Source organism: Heterocephalus glaber, unplaced genomic scaffold (genome assembly GCF_053883595.1).
Source record: "Heterocephalus glaber isolate CG9 unplaced genomic scaffold, H.glaber_assembly_v1.0 deba00001561, whole genome shotgun sequence".
Classification (NCBI taxonomy): domain Eukaryota; kingdom Metazoa; phylum Chordata; class Mammalia; order Rodentia; family Bathyergidae; genus Heterocephalus; species Heterocephalus glaber.
This window is the reverse complement of record NW_028258349.1, coordinates 4,794,743-4,812,967: the sequence shown is the minus strand read 5'-3', so window position 1 is coordinate 4,812,967 and position 18,225 is coordinate 4,794,743. Positions and strand designations below refer to the sequence as shown.

At 37.0% G+C, this 18,225-nt stretch overlaps 1 protein-coding gene across 1 annotated transcript; it reads right to left on the bottom strand.

The window, feature by feature from the left end:
- Nucleotides 1–16,883: 16,883 nt before the first annotated feature.
- LOC101707158 (olfactory receptor 6K3) lies at nt 16,884–17,834 on the bottom strand. The gene has a single exon (XM_004859139.4). The coding sequence runs from the start codon at nt 17,829–17,831 to the stop codon at nt 16,884–16,886; it is 948 nt and encodes a 315-aa protein (XP_004859196.2). The 5' UTR covers nt 17,832–17,834.
- Nucleotides 17,835–18,225: the final 391 nt, after the last annotated feature.

The following is an 18,225-nucleotide window of genomic DNA, read 5'->3' as shown; positions in this document are numbered from 1 at the left end:
GCAGGCTGTTAATGGCCTGTGGGATTGTGACTAGGATAAAAAGGTTGAAAGAACAGCAAATCCTCGGGTAGCAGCTGTGCCCAAAGTCCGCCCCCCTACACTACTCTGCTTGTCGGAGCCCCGTCCTGTCGGGCTCACCAGATCCACACTCTAGACATCCACAGCTCTGCAGATTGCTGGCATGAATTCACCTCCAACCAAATAATAGGGATAATCCTCTTTTTAAGAAGTGTCCTCGGGCCAGGAGATTTAGCTCAGTAGTGCTGCTGCCTGCCTCGCTAGGGCAAGGACCTGAGTTCAATCCTCGGTAGCAAAAAAAAAAAAAAAAAGAAAGAAAAAAAGAATTGTTCTCAGAAATTTGTAGAACAAAAAGATGGATGAAGCAAAGGAAAATAGCAGAATAATAGCAGAATAAAAATTACCAAAGAAAGTTTAGCTAGGAATTATGAAAGCAAAGTTTTACAAAGCACTCTCAGGCCTGGTCTTGTAATCACGATTAGATTTGAAGAAGGGTGTGTTGTGGGACCAAAATGACTCCATTTTGGAGCCGTCTCCTTTGTTCTCTCAAATTTGTGCTTAAACTAGGAATTCACCACTTGAAATTCCTGAGTTTATTACCCAACCACCTGTGTACCCGGGGAAAGAGCGCTCCAGGCACACTGTCTATAAGATAAGCAGTTAATGAGCTAACTATCCACACAAGATAGATGCGGCCATTAGTCAGTGGGTCTGCTAACGATCAGTATGTGACAATCGGCCGTTAATCTTTGCCCCTTTCTCCCTTGCAAAAACCAATACGTAATCCCCTTCGACCCCCAAAGCCTAGCCAACCAAAACCCTACACTTCATATGTATTAAATATTAACCAATCACCTGGCTACTAATAACCAAAGCTTGTTATATTCTCAATAAAAACCCTGCTAGTTTGGGACTCAGGGCTCTCAATCTCGATCCGCTGTATCGGTGACAATTAAGAGTCCCTGCTTAAGCTTAAATAAACGACCCTCGTGTGCTCACATCGAAAACGGCCTCCTGGTGGTCTTTGGGACTTCACAATCTGGGCACAACAGTGTTACAATATGTTAATGATGTAAGGGGCAGAGGATGAAGATTTAAAGTATATTTGCCTGTTTGCTAGCAAAATTCTTCCTCTGTCATGAAACCTGAGACTTCAGGATTTGAGGTGACCATGAGGATTCTTCTGCTCATTATAATTCTTACTTGAACTTATTGGGAGCATAAGCATTTTAGCATTTTAGAAAAATTCTGATGTATTAATGAGGGGTATGATCAAAATACGTTATGCATTGAAACCCAAGATTTTGTAAAATTAATAGAAATTAATGATAAAAGGAAAAAATAAATATTTTAATGGAAACATAAATAAAATAAAACCAATATGAAGCTGCATTCTGCATTTTTTTGAATATTCTCAATTCCCAGAATGTTGCTCTGTTATCAAACCATACAATAGCTTTGAGTGTGGCCAGAGAAGAGGGTGAGGTTTTCATGCATAAATATCAAGGTGAAGATGTGGTAGCAAACTAGTCCCAGTAGCATAAATAAATCAAGTAAGCAGAAATTGATATGCACAGAATGAAGTGAGCAGTGAAAAAAAATGAGCACATTATTTTGAATCTTTTCCATCAGGATCCTAACATATCAGTTCAAGAGAGATATTGAAAAGAAGCAGAGATTCTTGAAAACTATGTAAGCTCCCTGATCAGGTGGTTAATATTCTGACAAAGACCATCAGGGAATGAGAAGACAAAAGCCAAAATGTAGCATCCTAGCATAAAATAGGGCTCTCACTACTGGGTCCCAGAAAGTGGCATAAGGTATGAAGATGCTGTCTCTAAATGTGGGACTGCATAACCTTTGTTCCTTTTCTCCAGCCCCATTGTGATTAAATGTGAGTTAATGGATAAAGATGCTTGTTAGTTTTGGGACACTAGATAAAAATCTGTAACAGACCTAAAGTCCCAAAGTAAACTACTCAACTCCTTGTTTGCCTGGAACTGATGTTCCAGACACCACAATTTTTAGAACAAGCTGCAAATGTCTGCTGACCATCAATACGTGACAGTTGACCATTAACCTTTGTCCCCTTTTCTTTAATTCTATATGTTAACTTCCCCCTCAACCCCCTATAAAAACAGCCTAGGACTCTGAGCCAGTTGCCTCTCTAAGCTATTTTGCTTTGGGAGTGCCATCTGGCCAGACTAATAAAGGTCTGTTTTACTTTCCAACTCGTCCAGTGTGTTCCTTCCCGGGTGTTCTTCACTGCAGCCAGCTCCTTGGAGCATTTGGTAAGGCCCTCAGTCTTACATAAAAGTACTGAGAAAAAAACTCATCAGCGGACTCAGAAATCACTGTCTAGGCCACCCATACAGCTGCTGTCACAGACAAAAGGAAGTTCAAAAACCAGTACCTCTTCTGAAGAATTTATATGATTAAGTAGGAGCACTTGCTTATGTTTTTGCCAGTATTTTTCCCAAATAAGACAGTAGATATTTTTCTTGAACCAATACTATTAAAATTATTGTAGAAGGCCACTCCACTGGGGTTCAGGCTTGCCAGCCCCTTTGTGTGAGCCTCACTGGGATACTCTCCCCACCTGGGTCCTGTCCTCTTTTGACCCCTCCCTTCCCCAGTCCAGGGCTTCCAAAATGAAAATAAACTAAAACCAGAGCAAAAAACAAATTATTCTAATTGAAAGTAATTTAAAATTTCATGTAATTTTACTCAAGAATTGCATTGGAACATTCACTTTAAAACAAGTCATTTAAAACAAAGATCCCATGCTGAACCAATACTGCCATCCCTATAATGAAACCACTTCCTACATACTGCCAGATATGACTTCTAATAGTTTGTTTTGTTAAACAAATTTCTATGTTTATACTTTTTTCTTCTATTATCTTTATCCAGTTTTAGAATTAGCATAATGTTGATTTCCTAAAATGAGGGGAGAAGTGTTCCTTATTTTTTTCTGCTTTAAATGTTTGATATAATTTATCAGTTAAAATGTATATGAGCCTGTTGTTGTTATATGGGTAGGTTTTCAAGCTAGGAATATACTTTCTTTAATAGGTGCTATTCAAATTTTATATTTCCTTCAGAGTTAGTTTCATTAATTTGTCTTCCAAGGTACTTCTTAGAAGTTGTCAAATTTATTTCAAAACAGATTTTTGTAATATGCTTTTTATATCCTTTTAAATTCTGTAAAATCTGTGGTAATATCTCCTAGATCTTGATATTGTAATTTAAAAAATGTATAATTGATATTGTGTAATATGAAGTAAAGGTGTAAAGGAGCAGGGGAAGTAGGAGGGGTAGGGGAAAGGAAAGAAGGGAAAAGAAAAAATAGGAGAAAAGGAAAAAAATAGAAACAAAGTCTTTGCAAATAGGAAAGGGTGGAGGGGGTGAAGGGAGGGCAGGGGAAGGGGAAAAAAATAAGAACCAACATACTCATGTAATGGTACAAGATCCCAATGATGTATGTAACTGTATTTTACACATAAAATGTACCAATAAACTTAATGGGGAAAAAAAACAACAACATAGATCCCATAAAAATATTTGGGATATTTTGGTAATTTCCAAAGATCTCATCATTCACAAAATATGTATCCTGAAAAAAAGCTCTTAAAAAATGGTTTATATTGACCTAGTTTGTCAAATATTGCTTTGGCAGTTTCTAGAAAATCAAGTACCTACAAAGAATTAGAATATGCTGATTGAATGCTAATCCAACTAGCTAATCCATGCTAATATGCTATGGATGCTAATCTTTTAGATTTTCATAAACTAAGATTATTGCAAAGAAGACAATGTTATTCCTCTACAGATATCAATTCTCATGTATATGATTTATGTACATGCACACTTATTTATTTCTTTCTCATTCTCATAATGGTTTTATTTTAATAATTAATGCTTTCAGAATGGGTTTTTGTTTTCCCCTCAATATCAGACTGTTCACATATACATGTTTACTAGCTCTCTATCATTATACAGAACATAAAATATGTTACTAAGGAGGATTAGGAGAAAGTTGATCAGTGTAACAGTTAGTGAAACTGGACACCACAAAATTCATTAGCAAGTCTACTTCCTCCAATCTGATTATTCTTTTAAAAAGATACAATCTGAGGATCTAATGGAAAGATGGTCCTCCTGTACTACAAGATAGCTTGGCACTAACTAATGATTTGGTTATTGACATTTACAGAATAAGATCACAAATCTATTGATGCAGAATGTTACTGATAAGAAAACATCTGTGAATTTTTCTTTGCAGACACCACTAATTAAAGAAAAAGATTGAACATGAAACAGAAAACTGAAAAACAAAACAAAATAAGAATAAAAACAAAACAAACTTTGAAATGATTTGGGATAACCAATTAAGCACAATGTCAATCTGAAAGAGCAAAACCCAAGAAAGTGCAAGGGGTACCATCAGGAAGTGCAAGAGTTTGATATACCTCTGGCACGTTGCCAGTGGGTATTGGGAAGTGCAAGCATTCTTGGAGAATACTAGTGAATTATTTATTTAAACATTGTGTTTGAACCGAGATCTCTGATTCTTCTCTTTAACATCTGAGTCCCTAGCTAAGCTTATCTAGTGGGTCAGACTGAACACTAAAGAAGAGTTGGGGAGAACCTAGGGAAGTTTGGTTTGAAGTGGACTGCAAGGAACCCCCAGAAAACTTCAGTGGTCTACTCCAGCCTTCTGCTAACCCCTGGTTCTCCACTCCTTGCCTTACTGAAAGAAATTTGTGACCAAATCCTGACCTACAGCCACTATAACAGACAAGGATTATGATCCCTCTGCAACCCCATCCCTCTCAGTGGGTCTGAAGATAGGTTAGAGGGCTCCAACAGCCCTTACATAAAACTTTTAATGTTCACAACTGAACAAGACTAGATGTTAGGTCAATGTCCTCTGTTCTTAGGGGGAACAGAAGACCTTAAGACAAAATTAAAATTTAATAAGAAAATTTTACTTCTTAAGCTTTTCATCTACCCCTGCATTGGTGACTATGATTCTCCCAATCACTGGCACTAAAATGAAAGGACAATGGATAATGCTTTCTGTTCTGTCACCGACACCCACACTCTTGCCCGTGCCCGACTATACGTGGATCCCACAGCCCCATAAACCTCAGTTATTACAATTCCCACCACTAAATGTATTAACCATATTAATGTATTGTCTATGTAAACCTCTTTGCCTCAGTACCTGATCATTGCTGGAATTTGGACCATTTTAATGAGGATCCTGAAAACTGTAAATTGCCTGATTCATGGACTTGAGCTACTAGCCTGGCCACTTGTGGGGCCACTGGCAAACTAGGACTGATATGTACAAGTCTCTCTGTGAGAACAAGATTCAGATGGAAATTCATTTTCCTGAAAAGCTCTTTTCCATCCACGTTGGATGCTCACCAGAAAGGCCTCTGAGCTTGGAACGGGGAATGTGAACAATGAGCTGAGCACATGTGTCAGCTAGACACAGAACAGACTTTCCTTGGGGCCAGAGAGCAAGCTGATACAGACTGATCACCTCCTTCACCAAGAGGATGGCCCCCATTTTAGAATGAACCCATGCATGTGGATGGGCACAGCCGTCAGAAGTTACCAAGCAGCATGAAAAGTTGATATGGCTGTCAGACCCTGTGTACAACTGAAAACATGGCAGATTTTCAAGCTAGTGGGGCTGGATGCCCTTGGCAAGTAAATCAGAATGTCCCATTCAGAGATTTTCCCTGATCCCAACAACAGTTTACAATCCCTCCAGGTTTGTTCAGCCACTCGAAACATATTCCATTCACTCAGCACACACTATTCAGGCCTGCACAAACACATTTGTTATCTGTTCACTTTTTGTAAGTACACTGCATCTGATAATGCCCTCAAATTCTGTCCAACTTGCATGTCAGTGAGCTCAGTTGTGGTATATAGGAGGAACTCTCTGTGTCCCCATCACTCCCAGCTGCACGGGTAACTGAGCACTTTAGTGGATAATCACTAAAGTGATTATCTCAGGACAGACCTGAGAGACTGATGGGAAAGAACAAATTACACACAGCTTATGCTGTGGAGCTCGGGCTAGCAATTCCAAGGCAGCAATTCTCTGAAAAGGCAGCATTTCACCAGGCAGTCTAACCCTTCAATTGCATAGATTTCTTTCACCTTGGTCTTTGGAGAGCTGGTATCATTACAGCTGTCCAGCCCCTTCAGTCCCTTTTCAAAGACTCAAATGCATGAGAGATTTAAACAGCTCTTATACAGCAATAGGAGAAAGCTTGCATAAATCTAGTTTGAAATTCTTTTAAAAATTCAGAAGAAGTGGCCAGGGATTTAGCTCATTGGTTCTGCTGCTTGCCTTGCAAGCATAAGGACCCAAGTTTGATCCCTCGTACCAAAAAAAAAAAAAAAAAAAAAAAAAAAAAAAAATTCAGAAGAAAAAACCTTAAGCCATTTGTAGGAAAATGGATGTACTTTGAGATCATAATATCAAATGAAATACTCAAACACAAGAGTAAATATCAAAGTTTAAATAAAGAGAAAGATAAAAGCTAGATAATAGGATACAAGGAAATAGATATTTTCCAAATGGGAAGGAGACTAAGAGCCAAGAGATAAGTGGAGGAAAGGGAGCAAAGGGGAAGAAGAAGTAAAAAGAATTAAGATGTGTTATGTACATGTACCAATACCCACAATGAATGTAATCATTATGCACTGAATCAATGCACTAATAAAAATTTTGTTTTTTTAAAAAATTCAAAAATTTGTTAACTAATTTTCAAATACGATGGGGCTTTCTGTTTAAGTTATACAAAAATGCTTTTCTATAAAAATGTTTCTGTACCTCTTAGATACAGCCATTTGGACAAAAGACCTAGATAAACAATAAAGAATAATATTTAATGTAAAATTTTGTCTACTGTTTGAAACATACTGATAACAACACAGTAAAATTGTGGAAGCTGGGGTAACATGAAGGAAATGGAAGATACTTGTTTTTTCAGACACGGTCTCAAAAGTCTCCTCTTTCTAAAAAACTAAACAAAATGTTACCATGGTGTTTTTGGAAGTTGCTGCAAACTGACAGTGCTCACTGGAGGATAACTGAGGAAGGCCTCAGCTCCCACACTTTCCATGAACAATACCTGGAAATGTCATTCACACTTGTGAGCCAAAAGGACTAATGTCACAAATCTGTTTAAAACTGCCTCAGGCAGTCCCTGTGAAACTAAAAACAACCAAATTCTCAGGACTGGACTGGAAACCACAGATAGGAGGCCCCATGACTGTTAACACAACCTAATTAATATGTGGCTCGTTCAGAAATCTTAACCTTGCTATTATTTTCAAGGAGGCCACATGTGCCCTTTAGGATTGTGTTTCTTGTGTGTCCACCTGACTTCATGACACTGTCTTTTCTCTGGAAGGTCATCAGGTAAACTGGCCATACTTGTGCTATGTCAGGATTCGTGCCTTAGCTTAAGAGAGAGAGAGAGAGATTGATTCATACAGGAACCAAAGAAAAAATCCTCTGGGCTTTCTTTTCTTTTCATTGTTATTTTTCCTGCCTGGCACCAGGGATTGAATCCTGAGCTTTCACAGAGAAATATATCTTCAGCTCTTTTTTATTTTTCATTTTGAGACAAAGTCTCACAGGCTGGGCTTGAACCTGCATTTCCTCCTGCCTTGGGCTCCCACAGAATGGAGATTACAAGTGTGCAGCACTGTGCCCAGAGCCTCTTTGGTTCTAAAATTGATCCTGGTAGACTATACAACATCTTTTCCTGTCTTAAAAACCTTTGGGATGCATGGTTACATTCAATCTTCCAGGTAAATCTAATCATCTAGCTTGGAGTAGTCTTGATCATGCCCTTGGTCTTGGGGACACTGTTGCCTCTGGCTTTTTACCTGCTTTTTAGCACAGCTCCTTAGGTCCATGATGTGGTTGTCTATGATTCTCACTCAGGTCCTGAGAAATCAAGAGCTAGAGATGAGGGATCCAGCTCCTGGTTAAAAATCTCTGTGTGGCTCTTCAGGCTTGACCATAAGCAATTGCAAGGGCTCTACCTGGCCAGCTCTGGGGAAGGCTTGCCTCCCCTCACCAGAACTGGTGCATGGACATTGTTTTTCAGTCTCTGAAGGGAGATGTAAGCAAGGATTTAGATCCCCTCCACTCAGAATACCTTTTGCATATTTATTCCCAAACCCAGAACCTTCATCCTAAGTCTCTTTTTCAGAGATCTTTGACTAAGTTCCACTTCAGGTGTCTACAGTGAGGTTTGTTTGTGGAAGGGGAAGGGAAGATTGTGAAGACACTCCCTCTCTTAAACTCCACCCAGTGATCTCCCATCTTCTCAACAAACTAGGATCCAGAAAACTGCTGCTACCTTTTGTTCCGGGGCCCCTCAGCAGTAAGGCACTGCCTCAACCCCGTCTACACTGATCAACCTGGACCTGAACCTTTACGCCAGTCCATGGAGGAAAATGGAACAGAGTGGAGTGGTCTCTGTCTCCAGATTTAGCCCCTTGCTCATACTACAGCAGGAACTGATTGAAGCTTTACAATGAACCTTCTTTTGGGATCATTGTTGCTTTAATTGACTACACTAAAACCTAAATGCCTAATAATCTTTATCTCAATTTTCTGAACTACACTACTCATGAGCAGATTAGGAAAGGGAAAAAGATTTGTGCCACCTCCATTTGCAAATTTGTATAGAGATGACTATCACAAATTCCTGAGAATTGAGACATTTTGGACCTCTAAAGCAGTCACAGTTAAAGGCTTACTGTGTTTCTGACATTTTTATTTTCTCAAAGTGATTGGTGTTAACCTTTTAATACAATTGAGGTGTTTGTGTTTTAACAAAATCAATGTTTTTCTCTCCCGAGATTAATATCCCAATTAGATGTTTATCTTTTGGAGAGTGGAAGAAAAGAAATGAAATGACCCAACCATACTAGTAAGAAGGAATGTAAACATTAAAAAAATGATCTAGGGGCTGGGGATTTAGCTCAGTGGTTACTCCACCTAGCTCACAAGCATAAAGTCCCAAGTTCAATCCCCAGTACCAAACAATAAATAAATAAATAAATAACCTAGGGTGTAGAGATTATGTCCTGTTTGAGTCAATATTCTGATATATGATTTTCAAGTAATAGGTTCCTCTGATACATTGAACCTCTAATAATTACAGCACTAATCTCACTAGTTTATATTCATTTGTCTGGAACTTGAAATCAGTATGTGAACTGGTAGCCTCCTTGGCCATAATTTAATTTAGAACATTGAGTGTTTAAAAGCAGAGAGTAATATCATACCAGTGAAAAAGTATTGATTATTCCATCTATCATTTCTAATCCTAATCCTGAGACCAATTCCATTCAGCCACCAATTCAATTTCAAATATGACCCCCACATGTTTTTGTTTAAATTAACATCAGGATAAATAACTAAGTTATCTTCACTTTGCCTAGTAAGTAAATTACCTTCTGCTTGACCCCTGGCATGCCTACATCTTCTCTTACCTCCAGCAGAGACAATGTGGTACCTTCTCTTTCCTGGGTTGATACAGTGTAAGTCCCTTTGGTTCATCAGGAAAGACTGTTATACCTACTTTTGAAGGCTCCTTGGAAGGATTCCTTTATTGAAATATCCCCCATGATAACTGTGAAAATCAGCAACTCTCTTTCCCCATGGTTTAATTAACAAAAACTTCCCTTGATTTTTTTCTAATTAGTTATCCTTAGTGTGAGTTATCCAAGAGCTTTAAGTATGATCCTCCTTTGATATATTTGCCGAGACTCAACAGGCTGTGTGAATACATATTCTGAGGAAAAATTGCTTTCTAAAGAACCTAACATTTAGGGCTGGGGATTTAGCTCAGTGGTTTTGCTGCCTACCCTGCAAGCACAAGGACCCGAGTTGGATCCCTGGTACCAAAAAGAAAGAAAGAAGGAAAGAAAGAAAGAAAGAAAGAAAGAAAGAAAGAAAGAAAGAACTGAACATTTAAAAATTTGCTTTAATCCCATACAATCTGAAAAATCAGTTAAACTTTTCAAGATATATCCAATTTTCCTGAAGGATATGTAATTTTCATTGCAATAAAATTATTGATTATATTAACTATATAAAACACATTGTTATGATAAATTTGTTTGCATTCCTCAATATATTGTTTTATCACCATTTTTATTTTATTTTTTTGAGGCAGGCTCTTGCTATGCAGTTCAGGCTGGCCTTGAACTCACTATGTAGCTGAGGCTGGCCTCAAACTGGCAGTGATCCTCCCATCTCAGCCTCCCAAATGGTGGGATCACAGGCGTGTGCCTCCACACCGGCTTACCATTTTAAAATATAGTCTATGGCCCCGATGTTTTAGTCTACATATAAATGATTAGTTTCAGTAGTTCCAATGTAGATTTTAGCCTAATGTGAGGATACCAGTAATTTCTACATAGTGTAAAACTGTACAATATAAATTCTACCCTGTATCTATGCTCCTTGCAAGGTGAATTGACACTTCTTAACATCAAAGGATGGAATCTCTTTCCTTTTCCTGGGTCCTTTTTTCAATTTGATTTATGTAACAGGAGAGTCTGTGTGCCATTTCTGAGCTTTAGACTATCCTGTAACCAGTGAGAGGGCAAACAAACCCAATTAGCCATTAGAAGGGGAAAGAACACATGGAAGAGAGTTCACTTGGCTTAGATAATGTTGTCCTAGTTCACCCAACTCAGTTATCCAGCTGCTGACTCACTGGGCTGCCAACCCTTGAAACTATATGACAATTTCTGTTTTAAGCCATTAATTTCAATGAGGGGGGTGTTTTTTCAAAGCAAAAAATAGCTAGTCAGTTCCCTCAAATCATCCTTCTACCTCTACTTTCATCACAATACAATCTAAAATTCATATCACACCAACAATGTTATTCTATAAATATAATGTCTTACATAAATCTCTTCAATGTTTTTGTTGTGGGTTGGATTAAACCATAATACCTGATAGTATGCTACCTCTAGCTTTCATCTGGTCACTCTTATTCCCTCTACCTATTCTACACACGTCTCCATCTGGTTCCTATAATACACTCAGCTGTTACTAACCTCAGGGCATTTTCAAAACAGATTCATCTTACATATTTTCTGTTTGATTCCTTCTCAATCTTCAAGTTTCATTTCATCAGAGAAGTCTTCTCTATCCTCTACTTCTAAATGGAATGGATATCTATGTATATTAATTCTTTTGATTCATGTTACTAAATTGTTCCAGAAAGGATTAATCCATTTGGTTAATATAGGACCACCTTCACAGAGTGTGTATCTTCTTCATCACCTTTAAATTGTATTTTTAAAAATAAAAATTGGCTTTTAATAAATGCAATACTTTATTATAAGTTCATTAGAAATCATTGGTTAATGCAGTTAAAAACAGAAACTATCTGTTATTCAATATTGGCATCCAAATATAAAAATATTTAAAGGCCTAATTTAAATATATTTACAAATTAATTCATTAGTGAGTGCTGGAATCAGTTTCAAAATTTTTTAAATGAAATGGAATAGGAAAAAAATAGAAAAAATCAGAAGTATCAATGAAGTATAGTCAATATTGTTTTGTAAAAATGTTTCCTAGAAATAGAAATGTAAATGTGTAAACCTATACATTTATATTCTAACTTATTATTTGAAATTTAATTTTTTAATTTCAATCAGAGCCAATAGAGTATTTTAGTGATCTCATCTGCTCTATTGAACCCCAATTCTCTGTTCTCATTGGTAGTAAAACTCTGTGAAAGAGTTGTTCATACCTGAAATTTCCAATTTTTCTTTGATCTTCTGTTACACTACTCCAGGCAGGATTTTGCCTCCACTACTCATATACACTTCTCTTAATAGGTTTAACAGTGACCTCCAGATGGCTACACCCAAAGACCAATGTTCATTTCTCAAATTATTTGACTGTTAACAGAATTTGATAAAATTGATCACTCTCCTCTTTTTGGTGTATTTTATTTACCAGACTCTCAGGACACTTGTTTTATTTTGTATCACATTGTTTATTCTTTCTGAATCATTTTGTATGATTTCTCCTATTTTCCTGAAATCCATACTGTTGAGACCCTTGGTAGTTTTACCGAGTCTCATGCTTCACTACTTAATACATACTCGATTCACATATATGTCTCCAATCCTCCCTGTTGCCCCCAGTGGGAAAGAACCAACCAGAGACTGATATTAAATCCACACAGGAGTTTATTACCGGCCGGGACTGGAGCCAAGCATTGGACTCCAGGCCCTACTGGGGGGAGACAAACATGTTTTATATACCCTTGAGGCCAACAGTTTCTAGCCCCCCCCCATGGGATAGAACTAGAAAAGCAAGCAAAAGGTACAGAAGCTGAACTTTCTGCCCTTAGAACATTTGTAAAACAACAGTTGATTAATTGTTGTTTCTAAAAGACTTTCTAAGGGGAGGAGGTTTCTAAGCTTCCTCCTTTTAAGTTCATCTAAAGGGCAGGCAGGTGGGTCATTCAGCAGCAATATGGAGTCTGTTTTGCTAACTAGGGTCCTTCACTCCCAGCCTTCATTTATGAGTATCTAACTCATATATCAGTTACTTTGTAATATATTAGATCTTTAGTAATCTAAAGATTTGCAAAACTAAACTTTTGGAATTCTTTACTCCAACATTTTCTTCCTGCACTACTCTGTCTCAGTGAATGGCAACTCAATCATTCCAGTTCACCATCCTCGACTCCTCTCTCTCACACTGTCTTTTTTTAATTAATTAAGTTTATGGGTACATTTCAGGTATACATAATGATCACATTCATCATAGGAAATTTGTACCTGTACATGATATAACTTGATTCTTATTTGTTCCCATTTCCCTACTCTCCCTTCCACCTCTCTACCCCTCCTTATTTACCAAAGCTTTGTTTCCATTTTTTCCTTCTTTTTCCATTTTTTCCCTTTCCTTTCCCTTCCTTCTTTTTCAATCTATAAGGAAATCATGTTGGTTCTATTGTCAAACTATATCTAGAGTTGGACCACATTTCCCCGTTTTCATTCCTACCACACTGATGATCCACACCAACGTCACCTCTCTTGAGTATTACTGTAACAGTGCCCTAGGGATTCCAGCTTTCACTCTGGCTTTCCTGTTTGTCTTCTTAACACTGAGAAGAATCTGTTAAACTCTAGATACCATCTCTTCTCTGCTCCAAACTCTCCAATTCTTCTTCAATTTTCAGAGTAAATTTTAAAATCTAAATTTACAATGGTCTTCCAGGCCCTACTTTTTATTGCCTTAAACTCATCTTCTAGTTTTCCCTAACCATCCACAGGCCATTTCAGCCACAGTGGACTCTCTGGTTCCTTAAACAGGCCAAATGGACATGCCACCCGATAATGTTTTTGCTAGCTTTTACCACTGCCTGATCTTGTATCTGTATGGTCTATATAGGTACCCTTTTATCTCTCCAATTCCCCCACTTTTTTTTGGTACCGGGATTAAACTCAGGACCTTGCACTTGCGAGGCAGGTGGCAGCACTACTGAGCTAAATCCCCAGCCCTCTCCAGCCCATTTTTTAACTGTGACTTTCTAAATGAGGTTCAACCTATCTATTTAAAATTACGATACCCCTTCTCACTCTGAATTATCATATTCTCTGTATTTTCTATTTCTACAGAATACACGCTTTCATATAATTTTTTTTGCTTAATTTTAATGCAAATCTTTGAAAAATATTTTCCCTCTAAAGTGTCTGCTACATAAAAGCAGAGAATTTTTTATCAGTTATATTTTAAACACCGGAAATAGTACCTGATATACAAGATGTCATCAAAATAGAAGGGGAATGTTTATATATATTTTTAAATGTATTATATTAAAAGGCACATTGCCATTAATGCCCCTCAGAATACCCTGTCCCCTTACGTCAAACACACTTAGCCCATCCTTGGCATCTTCTGAAGCAGTTCCAGAATGCCTGTTTCCTGAGAGTTTTTACAAGATGTGATCAAATGCATGGTGAATGCTGCTGCGAAGTCCCATCATGAAAACATCATGGTGTGTCTTCATCCACCCTCTTCACTAGATTTGGTTTTTTGTTGTTGTTGTTGTTGTTGTTGTTTTGGTACCAGGGATTGAATTTGGGTCCTTGCGCTTGTGAGGCAGGCAGCAGAACCACTGAGTTAAATCCCCAGCCCTTCACTAGATTTGTTACCGTGCAACTTCTGGTTCTTCCTCAAAGTCAAAATGATCATGAAGGGTGAGCATTTTGAATTGATTCAGGACATTGAGGTGGCCACAACAGCATAAAGACACCCAGGAAAAACGACTTGAGAACTTCTTTAGAAGGTGACAAGAATGAAGGGAGAAGAATGTTTGAAGCAACTGGGAATGTTCTCAGGGGGATTAATGGCAATGTGTCTTTTACTATAATCATGTTTTTAAAATTTAAACTCAACATTTTTTTTCAATCATACTCCATAGTAACCTCTGTAAATATTTGCTTCATGAATAAAAATATGGATCACGTGCTTATTTACTTAATGATTTGCATTTCTTAAATTCGGCATAATTTTAGAGCTAATCATAGAAATATGTCACATACACAATTCACATTTATCATTGTCCTCTTTTAAGTGATTAACAATTTTGTATATTGTAAAAATCTTACAATGGAATATTTCCTTTGTTATGTTGTTTATTTGTGCCATTGTTGTCATATATTTTCCTTATACATACAAATCTCACAATTATAATTTTTACTTAAATAGTAAATTATAAAGCTATCTAATGAGGAAAACTAAAAATATTTAAGAGAAAAATTTTAAATTACATTTTTTTTCCTTTTCTCATATTGATTCCTTCCCTTCTTCCCTTTGTCCTGCCCCTCCCACTTCCCCTTCCCCTTTGGGCTTTTCCTTTCTCTTTCACATCACCTATTGTCCATTTTGATCCTTACTTACACTTTCAGTTTCTCACACCAGAAAAACTATTCAGTATCTGCACATGTGTCCTATTTTAAGTTACATTTTAAAATAATACTCAACAGATATTTAGTACTATATATACTTGTATTATGTAAGATAATTTGACCTATTAGCATAAGAGATACGCTTTGTAATTCTAATTTTACTTTTGTAATTGAACAATTAAATTTAATCAAATTTATTGAGATAAAACTTAATTTAAAAATTTATACATTTAATTAAAATTATTACATTTGCTTCCTGAAATTGAAATCTTATTGCATTAATCATAGTATTAAAACATTTAACAAGATTTAAAATCAGCCATATTATGATTTTCTTTTCAGACTATAAAGGTTTTAAAGGAAAGCTGTGGAAGCTTTATTCAATCAAAAAATTGAGTTACTTAAATGCAAAGCAATGTGGGAATATATTACATTTAAAGGGTTTTAACTGCTAAGTTTACAAATCAGCCTAAATATATCTCAAAGGCCATTACAAATGAATAAGAAAATGTATTATATTTATCAATAGAATACTAAGATTTTTAACATTTTTATTTGTACGTAATTTTCTGCATGGAAAAAATTTTCTTACTGGGACAATAAAGTTCATAGTAATGCAGGAGGGGATTTGATTTTATAGAAGTTACAGAAGGTGAAGAATAGAGTAGGTCCCTAACACCAGAGAAGGTCTTGTGTGACTTCCCACTCCCAAGTGGATCCCAGCATCTGTCTACCAGCCTGGATTCTGCTCACTGAGGCTTCCTTTCATTCAGTATTTCTGATATTTCCATCTTTGGTACCTCTCCCCTATCTTTGGCACCTCCCACACTTCTACTGGCTGCCCACTTTTTATGCTCCCTCTGACAATGGCTTTGCAGCCTTGTTTGGTCTCCATAGAAACTGAGCCAAAATTATTTTCAGGAGAAAATTTACTCAGCTCCTCTAAAACTACTAGTATACTTTTGTGAAAGAAAGTCAGAAACATCTATCATAGACAATAAAATGTGTGTGACCTTTTTAATGGGTGAATATAAGTTCCAGAGTAGAGATGCGGGAAACATTCCAAAGATTAAACAACAGCAAGAATAAAGACTTTGAGGGATGAAACTGACTTGGCCTTTTAACATAAAAGAGAACAGAACACATTTTAATAGTATTGGTAATTTCATTAAATACCAAAATGTAACTTTGTGTCATTTATATATGTTTGTTTTGGTTCCAATACATTACATCTGTCTAGTCCTCAAGTGCCCAAGAATGTTTGTTTTAAATCTTCAAGACGATGTGAAAATTAACCCACAAAGGACTTGATAATAACATCATGATGCAAACGTCACAAAATCAGTGACTATTTGTGCCACACAACCATTGCAGTAAATCAGAAGACAATTTATGGAGGGGTAAAGGTCTCTCAGATGAACATTAGGGAATCAGACTTCTTTCCCAACCTTAGATTACCTAATTTCTCTGTATCTCATTAATCTTTTTAAAAAACAAACAATATAAGGATATTGTGAATATAAGAAGAAAGTGTATATAAGGGAAATATTTAAATGTTCAAATTATAAATATCATTATCCCTTAGTCCATGATCTTTGCTCAACTTGAAGATGATACTACAATATTTGGGGGTGCAAAGTGGAGAATATATTCATCATAATATAGGAATGTTGTGAGGATAGGTACATATATAGCAGACTTCCTCTATAAGATAAGCAATAGTTCTTATATTGGAAATTTGGAAAGAATACACAGTCAGCAACTTAAATGTACATCATCATTCTAAAAACTAATTTTGAGAGCATTTTAAAGTTGTAGAGATGATGAGATTTCTTTGAACAAATGTTGGTGAACTCTCATTAACTCCCAGAAGCATTGAACATCTTTTGAGAACAGAAAATCTTTTTAATGGCATCTTTCATGTCTTTGTTCCGCAGACTGTAGATTATTGGGTTGAAAAGGGGGGCAAGGACAGCAAACATCATCACAATGGCCTTGTCCAGCAAAGGTGGAAATGTGACAGAGAAATGCAGGTGCATGAGTGCCACACTCCCAAAAAACAGCAAGAAAATGGCAATGTGGGCTGCACAAGTGGAGAATGCCTTCTGACGGCTCTCATCTGAGGGAATCCTCAGAATCACCAGGATGATTCTTAAGTAGGAAAAACTGATGATAGAAACAGAGGTCAGGATGGAGACAGCATGGATCACATCTTCCACTAGAATCATAGAAGTGTCTGTGCAGGCCAAGTGCAGCACAGGTTCAAAGTCACAGAAGAGCTGGTGGATTTGGTTGGGGCCACAGAAGGGAAGCGTAGAAATCCATACAATCTCTGGCAGTAATATAAGGAAGCCAAAAATGCAAGAGCCAGTGGACAGCTGGATGCACAGTCGAGGAGTCATAATGATTGCATAGCGAAGAGGATTACAGATGGCAACATATCTGTCAATGGCCATCACTGTGAGGAGCAGGCCTTCTGTGACACTGAGTGAGTGGAAAAAATACATCTGTAGGAGGCAACCAATGAAAGAGATGCTCTTCTGTTCACTGAGCAGGTTGGAGAGCATTTTGGGAATGGTCACTGTAGTGTACCAGATCTCCAGGAAAGAGAAGGTGCTGATGAAATTGTACATGGGATTATGGAGACGAGTGTCCAAATGGACAGCAAAGAAGATCAAGAAATTTCCACCAATTATGAATATGTAAATGAAAAGCAGAGGAATGAAGAGTAAGAGGCTGCTGTTCTCAAAGTGAGGGAAGTCAGAGAAATAAAATTCAGTCACAACTGTCCAATTTGCCTGATCCATGTTTTCAGTAGCTTCACTTATTAAACAAAAGGATAAAATAGTTATAATTCTAAGTGGATTCCAAGAGCAAATACAAACTTCTTTTTCACAAACAACCGTGCAATTAAGTTAGTTAGACAAAATATACAATGTGAGTTACTTTCCAAATTATAAAGTTAACCTGTCAAATTTGCACTTATTTTTAGTAGTTATACTTTATCTCATAAACTATTCTGGTACATAAGCAAATAGTTTGTTATTTAGATATAAATTGGTATTAACTCTCCTGACAAGGCAGTTTGGCACTTTTTATTGAGAACCTTAAAACAGTTTACAGCCTGCCTCTCCCTATGTAGTCTAAGGAAAATATTTTACAGATAAAATGTATGTACAAAGATATTCATGGGAATATTAT